Consider the following 19,430-nt stretch of genomic DNA (forward strand, 5'->3'; position numbering starts at 1 on the left):
TGTAGTGCGTGTAAATTTCGCGTGAGTAGGGTACCCCTTTTTCGAGCTTCACACTCTGAAAAATTATTCCTTTCTCGGAATCCAAGACGAGCGAATTATTTTATGTAGATCGTGCGCTCTAAAAGCTCCCGGGTCATCGAGATCGAATAATCCAATTAATCCGAACCGAGAGCGCTGATTCTATTCGATATTTTATTCAAAACGGGTTTTATTAATTCAGTGACATAAATTAGCACTCGCAGATCGCCGGAGGTTCTTTTCTTTGTGTATCTTAAATCTTGTCGCCGTTTTGAATGCATATTTCATGCTAGCGGTGGTAAATTCGCATCGTTTGACGTAAACAAGGCTCGTATATCTTCAGATTGTTTGGTTTCACCCCTTCCAACAGCTGTCACGATTTGAATTCCAAATCTCAACACGGAAAAGAAACAAACTAATACGATATGGTCCATTGCCAATATCTCGACCATTACGTCCCTATTGTAGCACAATTTTACTGAGTTTTCTTTCAGTTATATCGAGTGTGGCAAAAATCGCGGATAAGCTCTCAAGAATGGATACTAGTGGCCTTATTGCTAAAGAAATAATAAAAAAATCATTACTCCTTATTTAAGATGCAGCAGCTCGTAAAAGTTGCAAAAATGCATACTTTAATGTGGAATTTTAGGAAATGCAGACTTGTTAACTTTGTTTCTAATGATTAATTTTCATGTTTACATGAAATATTACCTAATTTTTTAAAAAGGTTTGTAGGAAAACATTTCCTTTTGTTTTTAAAATGAGTTAAAAGCACCAGTTTGAAAGTGCAGCAACATTTCGTAATGTAATCATAGTAATGCCTTTGGTTAATATTTTTCTAAACGTATAAAAATAGGTGTACTTTTGATTTCAGCCAAATAAAAGGTTTAATTTTTTTTTATAAAAAATAGTGTTCTGTGTAGCTTTATCTACTCGTAGCTTATCTACTCGTAGTGTAGACTTTTGACACACCCGATATAACGTTATATAACCGCAATACACAAATCTAACCACGGGTTATGTTAGACCCAGCTTATATAACTGTTATCTAACCATGGTTATGTTATGGATGTGTTAACGGTTATCTAACCATGGTTATGTTTATGTTAGATAACCGTTATGTTTCTTAAGCAATATGACCCATGCTAGGTTCAATGTACATTGTATATATCAGTTATCTAACCATGGTTATATCTGGCGTATACAGCAAAAGTTATGTGACGGTTATATAACTGCTATGTATGTGATGCAATATAGCGTATGCTAGATTCAGTTTATATATCGGTAATCTAAGCATGGGTATGTTACAGTTACGCCGGCATTTTATAATAAATAATAACTAAATAATGACAAAACAAAATAAGTATAAAACAAAATAAGTGATCTAAGAAGTTTTTGGTTATATGGTTGAAAATTCTCTAGTTTGTTGATGATAAAGTGCATTCATCACTGATCTTTACTTTTATAAAGTGAATTTGTCAAAACCAAAGCGAATTATTTTAACCTGCCGACTCTTTAATCCTACAATGTTAAGCTGGGTTAATACTACAATGTTAATACTGAGAAAACAATGAAAAAAAAAACAGTGAACAATGTGTTTCTAAAATAGGTAATAGTTTAGTTCCTGATAACTGTAATTTGTTTACAGTTTGACCAACTCTTGTTTTTTTGGAGAAAAAAGGTAACACAAAAATACTGCCAAAATACCCGGAGAATTTTCTGTATGTCGATAATTCATGCAAAACCAACGCTTTCTAACAATGCATTAAGTGGATGTATAATAATTAGAAATCATTTATATAATTATATATAATTATAAATAATTGGAGAATGCTTATTGTGCACTAGTGATGTTGTGCCCAAACAGGCTGGATAAAAACACCAATTTTTTAATCCTAAACATTTGATATTTTTATTTGTAATAAATTTTACGAGTTTTTTAAAATAAATGTTATGCAAAAGTTATACAAAAAAATATAAGAATGGTTATATAAACGCTAGTTAAATCACGAAACATAACCGGAATGTAAGAGAGATATAAAAGCACATATAATGGTTATATAATGCGTATATAATGGTATCTAATGAAACATAACCAATATAAGCGAGATGTAAAGAAAGTTATAAAACCGAAATATAACCACGCGTAGATAAAGCTTAGATAACAACACATATGCGCAATATAACCGCGATATAAGAGGAATTACATAACCGCAACATAGCCTCGCGTAGATAACGGTTAGATAAAGTGGTTACCTAACATTTAGCTTATAAAAGCGCCACATTTGAGAGCTAGCGGTTATATTGGAAAGTTATTACATCTTGTTTATACAATGTGTTAGAGGATGGTTTAGCAAAAATTTAAAAGTAGATTGAAAATGGCAAAACAAACCAATTAAGCAAAATTTATGAATATCAAAAACGCATAGTTTTCCCAAAAAATTGTTTTGAAATTAAAGTCCCAAATTTTGAGAACCGCTGAACTAAAATTAAATTAAATTAAAATTAAAAAAATTAACGTAAATTTTAAATAATTGACAAGCAGAAGTAAATTAAATTCTTATTCCTCTATATTATTCTTCTATTTCAATTAAATTGTATTAAAAAAAAACCATTTTTTTTGCCAAGACCGCGATTCGAACCTCGCACTCAAATGAACATGTTAGCCACATTTTTGAAAAATTCCCAAAACGCCCATGTGCCACCATCTCCATATTATTTAATGAAAAAAAAAACTACCATATGCCACAAAGTGGCTTTCAACAGATGGGTTAATAAAAATATCTGAAGAAAGTACGCACTTTTTGGAAAAATGATATAAGGGTTTTAACTCATTTGATCATGAAAAATTCACGAAATATTCCTAAGCCCCTAACACCCCGTATAAGTGTGCTATTAGACGTGTTTATTCGCCACTAAAATTTTTCCCGGATTAGAACCGCAACCTAAAAATCCACTCCGCTCCGGATTATAGTTTAGCAAAGCTCTCGAGCTTTGATAATTTCTTGCCGTCCATACGGCTTTACTTATTCATGTATAACAAGAACAATCAAATCCGAAACGAAATCTACTTAACGTCCGCAAAATCTGGAGCTTTTTCTCCGGTGGCAAGCAAACCGGAAGAGATTAGAGACGAAGGACAACGCCTGTTATCGCTCACCGCGCAGTGTTTACAACACTAAGCAATTTCTCGATAACGGCAAAGAATTATGTCCGCATTGTTTCGCTAATTATTCGCGCCCAAATCGCGCTCGCCCGGCGCATCCACCATTTTTCAAACCGACAAATAACTCACTCCATGGAAGTTATTTGAGAGCGTTCGCTAAAACAAACATGCAAAAGTGTAATTTGAAAGAAATGTTTTCAAATAATTAAATTGCCGAAAATAAATTCGAGTCGTTTCAATCCAGATGTATTTTTTGCATGACAACTGCGAACATGTAATTTTTATATTTACTTTGACAAAAAATACAACTGACCCAGACTGAAAAAAAATAAGACCACAAATGTTTGGTGGAATTTTCCCGTATTTTAAACGGAATATTTATTTTCTCTTTGGAAGTTTTTTGCCTCGATTGGATCTCCCGGACTTGTCGGCGACCTGCGCCAAAAAATTAGCTCATCTCATTTTTAACCGAAATTAGTTCGGATCTTGAGCCACTTTTGCGAAAGTTTCTTTTCCGGTAAATTGCGCCTACTCCCATTCGTTTTTATTAGTTCTGGGAGTCGTCGGGGGATAACGACATTATTAAAATTTAATTACTCGGATAATCTCATAAAATTCAATTTCGTCAAAGTACTGACAAAGCTAATGAATCATTTTAATTGAATCCAACGTCGACTCGGTAAATAAGATGAAATTTGTCTTGGAAATTCCTCACAAACTACACATCTCGGTTTTCGGTAGATTAACCAAAATCGAGTAGTGTTTTTGGTGTTGCCGCACCTGATCGGGGTTAATAACAATCTTTCCGGACTTGACTCCGGTCTTATTAAAGTCAAATTAAGAGGCCGAACTTAATCTGAGCGAGAGTTGTGTCGCTGCAGGCGGATGAGGTTAATTGGATGTCGTCGCAATTTTGGCAGAGCTCACAACTAGTAAAAAATCTCCGAGTTAATTTAAACTACGCTTCTGTTGAAATTAAAAATAAATCGAGAATCCGCGCTTCAACAAGTTAAAAACGTCAAGAAAATAAATCATCTTTCGGTACAAAGCGGGATTCTTAAATCGGAATGAAATTCGTGATTAAGCAACCACCTGCTCTTTTGATTGTCGACGGAGATAAAGTCGGGGAGGAAAAAACCGAGCACTTTTCGGGACAATATCTGCGAGAGAGGGAGTTATGACACTTGAACCGCAATCTCGGTTTAATCGGCGCCTGTCAACAGCCTCGATACAGGAAATAAGAAAAGTTTTTGTTAATCTGAGTTAAAAAAAGATCGGTTATTGCGGCAAAGTCCGGCAGAAATCAGAATGGATTAGAAGCCGGATTAGTCCGCTCGCGGCAGTGCGGAAGCTTTTTAAAATTTTAATCCGTCGACGTCGACGGCAACAAATATTAAATAATTCGGTTGTGCAGCGAGCAAATTATTACACTCGCCGACGAGGAAAAATTCGAAGGACTAATTCCCGGTGGAAACACGATAAACCGAAATGAGGCGTCGGGATTTTATTGCATTTCCTATTTAAGGAAACGTTGCGAAAATAGAAAACCGCCCTTGCCGATCGGAAAAATGCAAAGCCGGGATGTTTTGTTAAGACGGGAGAGGCTATCATGGGAGATAATGTCCGACGAGCGCCCTTAGATTAATTCCGGGAGAGCTTTTTAGGGACTGGCAACATCAAAAGGGGTTGTTTGCAACGAGAATGGTTCAGACAAAAAGCCGAATTTCGACGAAAAAGTCAAAGAGATTTGATTATTTTATGGAATTTCATCAAACCGGCCTCGAAGAGCACTGTGAAAAAATATTATTTATCAATAGAGACCTGATTTTAGGAAACTTTCCAAAGACGCAATTGTTAAAGGCTTTTCTCAAAGTCCAAACAAATTTGTTTTATTAAAAATGGAAATATTTGACACCCTTTATATTTTTATAATTCCCGAACTGAATTATTGTATCCTCAATGAGTTTTAAACATCCTTTAGTTGTGTTTAATCATCCTAATTTAAAATAAAATTTTCTTTTCAATGTCTTTGTTAGTATTTAGTTTAAATCATTACATACAATTTTTCAATTTTATTGTAATTTTTTTTACATTTAAAGACTTTTCTCGGGCTTTTAGTATTTCAGTTTTTTACTTTTTTAATTTCATATTTATTTCCTAAATTTTTCACTTTTTCGTTATCTCACTGTCACTAACTTCAGTTTTCAAATTTATTAAAGTTTTTGCTTTGGAGTTCTATAGTTTTTTAATTTATCACGCTTTCAGTTTCTTTTTTATTCAGAGTGTCATGTTTCAATTTATTTAAAAGTAAAAACAGCAGACCTGTCACTTATTAAACCAATTAAATTAGAATTGTTGTAAAATGTACTCCAAGAGTTATAAAAAAAATAGTTTGTACAAAACAATTCACTCAAAATAAAAATGTTAATTAAATGTAAAAATATAGATAATGCAGAAGTGTCTGATTTTTGTGTTCAGAGATTTCGTTCTCTAAGTTGAAATGAATTCGATCGAACTAATTTTACAACAGCAGTTTTTCAGTTTTTCGTGATTTTACTATCTTATCCTATCATTGTTCTCACTATAAAGTTTCATAGTTTCATATCCACTTAAATCTGCAAAATTTTAATTTTACTGTTTTTTAGTTTAGTTTTTTAGCTCTTCAGTCTCTTAGTGTATTGATTTTTCGTTTTGAATCTAATGTTTCTACTTATTAGTTTTTCAGTCGAGAGTTTTTCAGAATTTCAGTCTCAATATTTTTTAGTTTTTTGTTAATTATTTTTATTTTTAGTTATACAGCGTTAAAGTTCCTTCGTCAGTGTTTGAACTTTTAATTTTTGAAAATATGCTTATTCTAATTCTGTATTAAATTATTTTAAATATTAAATTTAAACAATTTTGATCAGTAAATTTTGGAATGAAAAAATAATTTACGTAGTGTCAAAATTGCAGTGTCGACCAGTTAATAATTTTGATTTCAAAAATTTATTTATTTTAATTATTAAAATTGTAATTGTTTATTTTTCCAGACCGACAGTTTATCGGTTTTAATTAGTTGTGTGAAAGTCCTACTTTTCTAGGATTCCTAGTTTTTGTGCAATAAATTTAAAAAAAGTGTGTTTTGTCAAAAAAAAACAAATTATTTCAAAAACTAAGCAGAATCAAAAGCGAAATTCCGTTCTGTGAGAAAACCAGTCTAAAAATCGGTTCACGGGTGTCTCATTTGTGTCAGGAATGAGTAATTGGCCAATAAAATTGTAAATATCGCACAAACCATCTGGTTTGAAAATCATGGCTAAATTATAAATCGATGAAGATTGATTTTCGCAATTAATTTTTTTTTAAACCCAAACATTTCGCATGTTTTTCAGCAAAAACTCAATTTGTTTCGCAACATTCCTTTACAAAACTTAAAAATTTACCAAATTAAGTCAAAAATCTTGTTATCTTTTTCGTTGGGCAATTGAAATTTATGAGTTATGTTTTTATTTATAAAAAAAATCAAAAATTAAAAAATTTGGGTGTTATTCAACATTCAACAAACTTCTTATTTTTTATGTTCTCAGGCTTCCAGTATTTCAGCCTCATAGATTCTTCGTGTTTCAATCACACATTTTTTTGAGATTATTTTCAGTATTTCAGCCTTTTAGTTTCTTAATTTCCCGTATTTCGTATTCATTTTCAAATTTTTCAGTTTTCCGTTATCTCACTGTCTTATAACTTCAGTTTTCCAATTTCTTAATGTGCTTACTTTGCAGTTCTATAGTTTTTTTAATTTTTCACTACTATATTGTTTTTTTTTTATTTAGAATGTCATATTTCAATCTATTAAACATTAGAATCCGTAGGCCCGTCAATTAAACTTATACAAATTTTTGTAAAATGTACTCCAGGAGTTATAGAAAATTAGTTAGTACAAAAAATCTATTGAAAATAAAAATGTTAATTGAATGAAAAAGTACTGATATTGTAGAGGTGCCTGATTTTAGTATTCAGTAAGATCGTTCTCTAGGTTGAAATTAATTCTTACGGAAAACCGAACTAATTTTATAACAGCAAATTTTGAATAATATTTGGGTTCAACAGTTAATGAAGTTTTTTATAGCTTTTTGTGTAATGGATAATTTTAAGTTTTTGACAAAACGTATTGTTTGTTTTTAATGAATTTATTGCAATAAAAACGATGTTTTTATTTTTCCTGTAGTAGGAACTAATAAACAATGTACCTATTCTAAGTTACTAGATTTTAATACAACCTTTTTGACGCTTAAATAAGGTTTTTCCTAAAAATCTGTTCTCTGTGTATCAATCTGTGGCTCATTCCTAGCCCATTATCGTAGTTGGGCGGTTTGAGAGGTCTCTCCTCGTTCATTATCAAACTTATTACCACCCAAATGAACTATCATAGATTTTTTTTGAAGAAAATGCAAATGCTCAAGTTTGAAAAATTTTATTTGCAGAGCACTTTGCTGTAAACATTTGTTCATTGATTTTTATGTCCAATTTCAGAAACTTTATTTATTTGTTGTTCTCAATATTCTGCATTTTTTGTAAGATGATATCCTGCTCTAACTTATTTTTTCGTCCATCGTGTATAACTAGTTTTTTCTGCATTTTTTTTATTTTTAAATATTTGCTCATGAGGAGTATACAAATTTCTAATAAAGATATTTATTTGAAAGTTGGTCATTATGCTCATTGAAAATATTTTCAAGATTATATCAGAATCGCTATCAACTTTCTTATTTTAAATGGAAAGCTATGTTTTTCGCTGCGTTTTGGATTAGTTGTTAAAATTAATTCTTACGGAAAACCGAACTAATTTTATAACAGCAAATTTTGAACAATATTTGGGTTCAACAGTTAATGAAGTTTTTTATAGCTTTTTGTGTAATGGATAATTTTAAGTTATTGACAAAACGTATTGTTTGTTTTTAATGAAACTAATAAATAATGTACCTATTCTAAGTTATCAGATTTTAATACAACCTTTTTTGGCGCTTAAATAAGGTTTTTCCTAAAAATCTGTCCTCTGTTTAACAATCTGTGGCTCACTCCTAGCCCATTATCGTAGTTGGGCGGTTTGAGAGGTTTCTCCTCGTTCATTATCAAACTTATTACCACCCAAATGAACTATCATAAGGTAATGTTAGAAGACGACGTCGCCAGATTCCCTAATTATTACTCCAGTAATCCCGACATGAGTATTCATAACTTGGCGAATTAAATTCGCAGAAAACCGGTATTAACCATAAACATGTCATTCCGCAATGGTCACATTTCTGAATAATTCCGCTCCGAAACGCCGGAAACAGCGCTGTTTTTCCATACATGTAAAAATGTTGCGACAAATTAATTCCCTCGCTCGGTAAATAGCATTTCTGAGTTTGTTTGCTCAGTACCTAACTGATTAATGTTCTTTATTATGACAGTATTAAGTTTTGAATCAAAGAAACATCCTCGGGCGCTCAAATTCCGGGGCCTGGAATCTTTGCATCTAATGAAGCTCTGAGTGTTAATGTAAAAAATCGCGGTCCAGGTCGAGCTTTCAATTCAATTGCTAATTCGATCGGTGGCTGTCCACAACTCTATTAAACAGATAAGTGGGGATTAATATGTAGATTGGAGTCGTTAAGGGGTTGCGGTCGTGTCACTCGACTAATTTTTAGATGAGGGTTGTTATCAGATAACAAGGCAAGTTACCTCATTACTGATTATCGCGGATAATTAACGGTTTAAAGTCGGGCCCCGGAAGACCCACCGGAAAATTCCGGTTTCGGTCCACACGCAGGCTGCTGAATCAATATCAAGACGGTCTTATTTTGCATATGAATCATTTTCCGTCGCGTTGACGCTCTTGTTTACAACTTTTCCATATAACATGTTTCGCTGAAAATGAGGGGTGAATATATAAAAGCTCCGGACGGGCTTTACGTTGTCTTATTCTTAATCGTGTGTGCGTTTTTAAAATCGACGAAATGAGAAAGTAAATGGGACAAGTTGAAAGCGACGTCATCTGCAGCAGACATTAATATTACAACGATGTTCCTACCAGCCATTTCTAACGCAATTACGGCCAAAATGCCATCATTAAAACCGACATTCTGAGCAAAAACTATTTTTTACCATTTTTATCGCCCAACGATTTTTTCGCCCTTCCAAATACTTGCTGCAGGCAAGCTGCATCTTGCTCTTACCCAAGATTGTAGAAATTAATTGTAAAAGACCATTATAAAGTAAGAAACGGTCTGTAAAAAATCTTATTTGAACAATTGTTAGAAAACAGAAATATTAATCTAATATTGATATAAATTCTTTATTTAAATATAATGTTAATTTTAACTCAAAACTCTCTTTCATAATCACTTTAAATGTACATTTAAAAACTAATGCTTCTTTACTCGTAGTTTAATGTTTCAATTTTCACCCATTATTTATTAACGTGTTTAATTGTCCAAAAATTGTCGAATTAACACGAACGTGCAAAACATAGCTAAATGTAGCAGTTTGGTTTCTGAGAGTGAAGATGATGTGTGTTTGTGACGAGGACGAAAATGTACAATATGTGAAAAAGCTACTTCCAAATTTAGGATATTTTTCAAAGTCTTACAACTGCAAAAAATACAATCGTTACAAGAGGATAATTTAGACAATGAAGATTTTTTTTGAAGAAAATGCAAATGCTAATGTTTGAAATTTTTTATTTACAGAGCACTTTGCTGTAAACATTTGTTCTTTGATTTTTATGTCCAATTCCAGGAACTTTATTTATTTGTTGTTCTCAATATTCTGCATTTTTTGTAAGATGACATCCTGCTCTAACTTATTTTTTCGTCCTTCGTGTATAATTAGTTTTTTCTGTATTTTTTTTTATTTTTAAATACTTGTTCATGAGGAGTATATAAATTTCTAACAAAGATATTTATTTGAAAGTTGGTCATTATGCTCAATGAAAATATTTTCAAGATTATATCGGAATCGCTATCAACTTTCTTATTTTAAATGGAAAGCTACATTTTTCACTGCGTTTTGGATTAGTTGAGTTATTTTAAGGCCATTTTTATCAGCTTTCCCTATACCTACGTTCAACCGTTTTTGAGATATTTAAAATTTTTGGAAAATTTTTGGATTTGCACCTCTCACTTAAAAAATTGGTAACTCCTTTAGATTTAGAGATTTTGAAATCATATTGAGAGAATGTAAAGAAAAAGCCTATATTTGTTGTCCGGTGTGTTCAAAATTGAAAAAGAAATTAATAAACCCAAAAATTTTAAGCTTAAGTTTGAAAAACTTTAAGTACCCATGACTGAATTTTTTCAAATGGGAATATTTATTTTACTGAATGGAAGAGATTTTTTTTTGCATCGATCCGTATTACCGTTTCCTATACCTATCTGTGATAATTTTCAAGTTATGATGGTTTTTTGTCATTGTAAGAAATTTCTTACTAACCGCAGCTATTTTTGTATAGTTTGTCATAAAAACATTTCCAATTAAACAAACGACAAACTGTTCAAAATTGTGTTGTCCGTCCTGTAAAAATTTAATAAACTCCACGAATGTTGGTTTCAAAAATTTTAATTTCTCACATTTTTTCTTGAATGGCTAATAAATTTTCCAATCCCAACAAAAAGTTATTGTAATTTGTAAATTACTAAACAGTATAGAAAATGTTAATAAAGATCGATGCAGAATTAAATTATCTATGATTTATTAACGAAATAAAACTTGTGGAATTTTTATTGAGCAGAACCTAAAAGATTATGGTTGTAGACAAATTTTCAGATGACGATCATTGTTAGAACTACCGATAATTCTAATGTACGATTTAGACAGAACACTCTGTAGTCCTTATAGTTTATTATTGCCTTCAGCTATATTTTCTTCTGAAATATTTTTTTTAATAATTGTCGAATTTGGTTTAAATCTGCTTCAAATTTTTAAAACATGATTTTTTAAAACTAAATATAGCCAGTATTTTTTGCAAATACTCACTTTGAAAAATATATAAGTATCATATCCAATATAAATAATTATTTTTACCCTGTCTTACCTTTTTATATAAATTATTTTTGTCAAACATCTTATATTCAATAAAATATTTTTTTCAAGAAATAAAAGCTCTTTCCATTTGAAAAAATTGCTTACACGATTCCTTCTCTGATTGCCCTGCATTACACTAATCTTTTTAAATACACTTTTACATACACCTTAGTAAACTCATCAAAATCATCCCTAGGTATTTTTATTCTCAATTTGTTTGATTCTTTTTACGGTATTTTTCTTTATAGATTTCTATCTCTAGAAAAAAATGCTTTGCTTAAGAACTGTTTTTTAATCGATTTCAGTCACAGGGCATGAGGTCATAGCTATACCTACAAAGTGAATCTGCTAAAAGTAAATTATTTTCACTAATAACTAATATTCACACACCTGTTTTGGCAGTAAAACGAACACTTTATTATTTTCTTGTATTTATTTTCTATTGAGTAATATTCTTTTGATAACAATGTTGCAGCTTATTTATTCCCACTGCATAAAGTGGAAGCTTTTACATTTGATTTATAAGCGAACGTAACTATCAACTTATTTTTCACTACATTTCGGGCAAATTTAGTTTCGTCGAAATGAAATTCATTTGCTCGTTGTTCAGCGTCGTCGAACATTTATCACCACTTTGGAAATTCTATAAAAAACTTGAGTCCTGTCGTGATATTTGAAAAACGGTCATTTGTTCAACCAATAACCGAACATAATATTCCACAAATGACATTTTTACGACGAGCCGTGAATTCATCAGATACTACCAGTGACTTTGTAGGTGTTTTACAGAAGTAAAATGATACAAAACAAATAGTTATTGTAACACATCAGAGCTGGAATAAATTAAGTCAAAATTACGAGCAATTCGCTCGTAAACCAAACAAATTAAAGTTTCGCGCTCCATAAGAGAAAAAATTAAATTCCTCACCGAGGAATCCTGGGATCGCCCCCAACGGCATGACGAAGAGACTGACCAAAAGGTCGGCGATGGCCAGCGACAGCAGGAAGTAATTGGTCACATTCTGCAGCCTTCTGTCCAAAATAACCGCCAGACACACCAGGATATTTCCCAGTCCTCCGGCCAAAATAAACACCACTACGAACAGAAAACTCCAGTCGTAATTCGCGCCCCATTCCGCCCCCTTATCTCCTGCGACATTTTCGCACGTCCAGAACACACCCCCACTGCGATTAACCAAACTGCACTCGGAGTAATTGGACACGACACGCAAAATAAAATCGGAAACACTGAAATCAGCCGTGAAGTTTGTCACTAGGTCCAGGGTCGAGTTCAGGTCGCAGGCGGTGCAGAGGGTGGTGTTGGCGTCGAACTCGCAGTAGAAGTCGACGAAGGTCGTACTGGAGTCGGTGCAGGAGAAGAAGAAGGTGGCGGTGCGGTTGCATGAGGATGACAGGGGCGAGCTGGAGGCGCATTCGACGGAGATGGGGTCGTCCGACGGAGGCGACGGCATTGTTCTAGTGCGGAGCCATCAAGCACGGACCTGAAACACGTTATGCGATCAAAATTCCGAACGAGTTTGGAGAAGAATTGGATTTCGGGAATTGGGCCGGGTGGAGGATTTTAAAAAGATATTTTTTTATTCAAGGAACAAGATCGGTTTCTAACTGGACTATTACACTGTCTAAAAAAATAACTGTTTTCTTCTTATTACCATGCGTGCATAATTATTATAAATTTTATCTGACGCGCTCTTTTATTTTTTTACCTGAGTAAAAAGCCCAAGTCAATATCAAAAGAATTTATTGCCAGAAAATTAAAGCTAAAAAAATATTAAAAATAGAACATGTTTTTTTAAAACATTAGGGACCGGTTCTTAGAAGCGTCATTAATTTAATGTGCAGTTAAATGCATTGGTCTATATGTGTTCTTAACTTTTAACAACGAATTAAAATTTAATGATGCTTTCTCTAATAACCGGTTTACAGAACATTTTAATTGCAATTAAATTTTAGTTTGAGATAAACTTGATATTTGTCAATGCATTTTAAATGACATCTTAATTCGAATTAGTTTAATTTTGAATTAAATCTTAATTGCGCTTTCTGTAAACCGGTTCTAAAATTACGTTATAAAAACATAGTTTTCACTTCAATTCAATGTTTGTTTTACTTATACAGAGAAGATTTTATTTTGCTGAACATTGGCATTTTCATGGAACTGTTTACTACAGTGCTGTTTACAATGCATTGACATGGATTTTGTAAATCTGAAAATTGGATCGTACAGTTAATAGTATTATGTGATGTTCAGTAATGTTCAGTGTATATCTTTTATTAATTTGTATCTATAATGTAATTTTAATGTTTTAAAAAAGTGCTGAAGATAAACCAATTAGTTCGAAACATGTCCCATCTTTAATCTTTTTTTCAACTTTTGACAAAAAAACTCTCCAAGTATTTGATTTGGGTTTTTTCTCCACTTTTGTAATAACTAATAGCATATCATTTTCTAAATAATGGATATTTTCTACTTTTCAAGAATCTTGATATTTCTTGTTTAGATGAAATCTGAGAATTGAAAATTCCTGGTAGTCCCTTGTTCATCATCATCAGGTTTCGTCTGGAAGACAAAACGACATTTTTCTCTTCATTCACTCGTCGTTTGGCAGTTTTTTAGATAATTTAGATAATTTGTAGAAAATAAACAACAAAACAGGACCAATCAGTAAGAGAAAAAATAAAAAAAATAAAAAATCCAACTGTGTTGCGTTAATTTTTGTCATAAAATTGTAACATTTAATAAACTATTAAGAAAATGCTTCGAAAAAAGTGGCAATTAATTAAATGAGATTTTTGTTGTGGTTAAAAAGCAAGTGAACGACAAGACGAGACCAATTAGCAAGAGAGAAAAATAAAAAAACAAAAATCCAACTTTGTCGCATTAATTGTTGTAACAGTTAATAAAGTGAGTGAGAAAACACTATAAAAAAGTGGCAATTAATGAGTTTGTAAGAATTTATGAAAACATTTATTTTAAACTAATGCAGAAGTAAAAGATGTACTTGAGCTTTACAAAAAATACCTACTATTATAACAAGTAAAAAGATCAACATGATTGAAACCTTAGTGCTTTATTTATTTGAGGAATTTTCTGTTCAATTAAGACCTGATGATAAGAATATTTTGGACAAAGAAATTGACGAATAAATACTACATGAGAGTAAATGTTACAATCATTTCAAATTATAAAATTTTATAATTATATATCTTATTATACAGTGAAGATTTAAAAATTGATTTAAACTTTTTAAAATTGAATATAGGATTAATAGTGTTATGTGTGTAAAATCCTCACTGTATATGATATCAAAAAGGCTGGCTAAAAAATATGGGTACTGTTAATTATTATTATAACTATTCATAAAAACTTATTGAAATTTGGTGTATGCTAAAAAGTATTTAAATTTTATCATCTCAGATGTTTTTCAAATTTTTATTTTCATTTGTTCAGGGGATACAAGAGTAACTTGATATTCTTATTGGCAAAAAGGGTCAAATTTAATATTTTTAGAAAAATAATTTCTTTTCTGTTTTGTGTTGTAACACATGCAAACTTATTTAAAAAAATTATTAAACTAATAACATTTGTTTAGCTTTGGAAATGTTGTCTTTATCTTACGTTAGCTCTATACCTCTTGAACTTTGACCAAAAAATAAATTAATAAAGTTATAATAGTTCTCAAAATATCACTTTTAACTAAATAAAAACACATTTTAATAAAAAAATATTAATATTAATATAATATTAATAAAAATATAAATTGATTAATACTACAACTCAAAAATTTTAGGAAGAATATATATATATATATATATATATATATATATATATATATATATATTCAGAAGATCGTTAGAAGCAGTGATAGCACATTGTTGTTGAAACGTAGAGAAAAATGCTAAAAATATGCAATAGTTAGATTTTTTTAAAGATTTTTTGTGTTTTAGAACGAATTTCAACATTTGTTGTAAATTTTTGTCACAATAAATAATTTTGCAGCTATAGTTTCAAGTTTCATGTAAAAAAATCTATATGATTTTTCTTATTATATTTCGATTCAGAAGCATTATAGTTATGTATTTACTTATTTATATGTGTATACTAAAGGGTGTTAATGACCTTGGGTTTACTGTCCAGAACTTGATCAACAATAAAAATAAATTATTTTTGAAACCGTTTCCTAAGAAATAATTCCCAGTGTTGACATATCTACAAATTGTGATTTTTTTGATTAATTTTATTTTTTTAATTGAAAAATCTGCTAAAGTCTGATAGGAAATTTAAAAATAATTATTAATTGTTATTTTAGGGAACGATTACTTAGTGTGAAACATAAGACCATTAAATAATAATGAAAACTGAAGAAGTTTACAAAATAAGTTTGTAGCTCTATATTTTTTAAAATATGACTTTAGGAATTTTTTCGAGATTTGTTCCGCGATCTACACATGCTTCTTAACAGCGTACCACTGAGTTGGTGCGCCAGTTTTTGATATATATCTTGATGAAACTGTTCTTCATGTTAAAAAAAATTAATTCTTGAAAGTACATGTCTCATATTTCAAAACATTATCAGCAGAGAAAAGATTCTCAAATGATTTCCTGGTAGTTCTTAGCTTTTTTATGTTCCCATGAACTGAAATCGTCTTTATTGTGTCGTACAAATACGATTCAAATGGATTAAAGTAGCATAGTGTTAAAGCTGAAAGCTGATCTAGGTTCCGCGCGTTTAAATCACTAATTTTATTTTTAAAGGAGGATTTTGTCGGCGACCAGTGTTATTAAAAATTTTAGTTTGGTCTCGTGCGCCGTAAAGATCAAAGTTTGTTGAACAAGTGCCCTTCTAGGATCGAATAATTCCGATTTAAAAGCCTCGCAGGACAATAAAGCTCTCGGAGAAACTTAAACTTAATAGTAAAAGCTCAGGTCCTTGAGCGTTCAAGTTGCATCGATGGTAAAAATGGACAGAGATTAATGTCTAAAGTTCGCTGTCGTCTTATAATCGTTGGCATTGTAATTAGTCGTTTGTCTCGTTTTCTTAATTAAAAATCCATCTTGAAGCCGTCGCAATATATCCCGGTGTTACGTGCCTAGGCCCTTATTCGACACGCTAAATTGTGTTTCAAACGATAATTAACTATTGATTCATTACGAGGTAATGAAATTAATTTTGATTCGGTAATTATCGTTTAATTGCGAGTAAGTGCAGCTTCGGGTGGAATTTAATAACGCGCCGGCCAGTGGCGGCACGATAAATGGGACAGAAAGTAGAACTGGCCTCCCTATAAATAACTCGGTAAAATAGCGCCGCGTTGAAATGAAGACGTGTAATTGATGTCGAGGCTGAATCGCGGCTAAACACTTTAATATTTCACTGTGTTTTATTCTGGCGGGGGGAGGGCGGTTAATTTAAACGCAGTTTCAACAATTTGTTTCGGGTTTTTTCATTTACGTTCGGATTAATTACGCAAGCATGTGAAGACGAATAAAAATTATGGTTTATTGCAAATAACAATCTAGCTTAATGAGAGTGGATTTAATATTCTTTTATCTTTATTGAGCGGTACACATATGCCAAAGAAATTGGATTATCTTAAAACGTCTGGAGTTTGTGTTGAGGTTTATTGAATGTTGACCATTCAGATTAAGCCGTTTATTGATTGGAAGGTTTTAACGCTACTAACGAGCTTGGCACAGACGGTATTTAAATTGTGGCCGTCTGGACGCGATGATAAAAAATATTAAATTTAGTTTGGAAACGCAAATGCAGACTTATCAAAGATACGTCGAGTACAGTTCATAAAAAATTCAATTAGAGTAACTCATTACTTGGACGTGCATGTGCGCCTCAAGATTTTTTAATCACTCCTTAAACTCGTTTGAGTTTCATTAGTGAATTTTTCCTTAAGTTGGCGTTATTGCTTCGTTAATTAAGTGCAGGATTACAGTAATTTGAAACTTGACGAAAGCATGTCGTTCGTTGTCACAAAAAATTGTTATTAAATCCTCAATTAACGAAAATCGTAACACACTTTTTTCATCAACTCTGCACGCATCAGCCGGTGGTCGTGCGAAAATAACTTGATTTATAATCGCATTGTGAAAATTGCAATATTTATCTGGAATGCTGCCAGATCGCAGAAATGATGATGAATCGGTGCCGATCTAACGAGAATTTACAATAAACCGACACTCGGGAGATTTGTGAAGAGTTGCAGACCGCTTTTGAACGACAAAAATATTTGATGCGGCAGGTATTTCTAGAATTCTCCGCACGGAATGGCTCTCTGAGGCCTTTTAGCGGAGAGGAGACGCCCAGAAGAGACTGGGTTAAGTGCCGCCTCCATTAGATCTACAGAACGCTAAATTAACCCTACGTCGAAAAACTCACTTTTTGCGCAATGTTCCAAGCGCCCCGGACTATTATATCAAAAATTCCGGTGTTTCTTAGGCGTCCGCTGATTTTTCCGGGCGGCACGCGGAACCGCTGAAAAACTCCGGAGTGTCGGAGCGTTACAGATAACGTTTCTGGGGTAATAACGTGAAATCGTAAACGCGCCGAGCAGATTTTATTTCAGATCTGGTCCGAGGAACGTGCACAATGTTGCAAGGTCGGGCGGCTGAAATTTCAGCACGAGCCGATTTTTGCTAATTGTGGATTAGCCACAAATCGGCTCCTTTTCAGCAATTAAGCAAAGCTCTTTTTCCATCAAAACTAATCGGCCTCATGAATAATCAGGAGATTTTGTCCTGTCTATCGGTAATGGCCGACGGAATTTCAGTGTTTGAAACGGAGAGTTTACGCGCGATAAATATTTGGTTATATTATACAGACTGCTGTAATGTAAATATTTGGCCAATATAGATTCGGGAAAGAGTGTTGAAAGAAATTTAATAATAATTAAAAACATTCATTTGACGACTGAATCGGGCGAAATGGGCGCCTTAATCATTTTAATTAATTTTAATTAGGAGCTGTTTATTTGAGAAAATAAGATCAAGGGTTCGCTCGCTTTGATACATATTTCAATAGATTTTGTTCGTACCTTGAAGACCCTCTTTGCTGCTCGAAATGCAAGTCATAATTTTTTCATTATTTTCCAACGCAGACACTATTCTTACCAGTCAAGGTAAAATAATGCTACTTTAGAGGCTAAGGCGGGCTGATAAACAACGTTTTACAACCAGAAAAGCATACACACCAGAAATTACCAAAATTTGCTTACATAACACCGAAAATCGAAACAAATAGCGGCCACCTAACGACATTGACCTCATCAAACGTCACTTTTTCTACTCACAATGATGCAAACACATAACAACTTTAACCATCCCATAGCCAGGAAGAGTGTGCTCTTTTAATTTAAGAGAAAACCGTTAACGACCCTTGATTTATTCCGCATAAAATTCGAAATAATCAATTACCGGCGTCTGATTTAATTGCCACCCTCACCGAAAAATGCAAATTCGCATGACTGATGGCCTCGGCGGAGCCTCTTCTCACCTCATGAATTCGTTATTGTACGAATCGATTCTGCATAAACAACAATCACGAAATAAATAAGAAAATCCGCTTTCCCCTGCAAAACCCATCCCCGTTGAAAATTTTTCATTTACGAGCCGAACCGCCTGAAAGCTTGGATATTACAGGAAGTATTATGTGTTTGTGAGAGCTTTATATAAATTTTAGTGGCATTACTTCGGCCATATTTTACTCACAACGTCGGCGATTTTTTCCCGCTCGTAAACACATCTGCTAATTAATTGGCTGCAGGAGGAAATTCAGACGGTTTACTTAATGAGCGAGATTTAAATCTCGTCGCTTTATTTTCTGAACCTGTCTTCGGAAGACGATTAAATCTTTTGATTTATACTAAGCGGCGAGAATTTGATACAAGGCGCCGCATTCATCAGTGGTGTATTAGTTGGGCCATAATACGTCACATTAGGGAAGTTTCGCGATACAGAACTAATCCATTTGTATGTTGTGTGCTGAAATGGCTCGAGGCTGAGGGAAGATCCCCGATCTTTGGCCCTGTCGAAGCTGACACGCTTATAATAAACAAATAAACAAGCGGAAGTAATGCGATTCGGAGATCGGAAATGCATTGAGCGATTTAAAGCAGTCGACTTTTCGATAAATTGAACGATATAGAAAAGCTGCAAAAAGCTCATATTTTG

At 32.6% G+C, this 19,430-nt stretch overlaps 1 protein-coding gene across 2 annotated transcripts in view; it reads right to left on the reverse strand.

The window, feature by feature from the left end:
• 5-HT2A (5-hydroxytryptamine (serotonin) receptor 2A) overlaps positions 1-19,430 on the reverse strand; it is a 50,588-nt gene that overhangs the window by 24,855 nt on the left and 6,303 nt on the right. The window contains exon 2 of one of the 2 annotated variants that reach the window (XM_015979723.2): positions 12,156-12,729. In XM_015979723.2, coding sequence (XP_015835209.1) covers positions 12,156-12,699 — 544 coding nt within the window. In that variant the 5' untranslated portion in view covers positions 12,700-12,729. Of the gene's footprint in view, positions 1-12,155; positions 12,730-19,430 lie in introns of those variants that run through there. The other variant, NM_001293578.1, reaches the window with a different exon arrangement.

This window comes from Tribolium castaneum, chromosome 5, assembly GCF_031307605.1.
Source record: "Tribolium castaneum strain GA2 chromosome 5, icTriCast1.1, whole genome shotgun sequence".
NCBI classification, from domain to species: Eukaryota; Metazoa; Arthropoda; class Insecta; order Coleoptera; family Tenebrionidae; genus Tribolium; species Tribolium castaneum.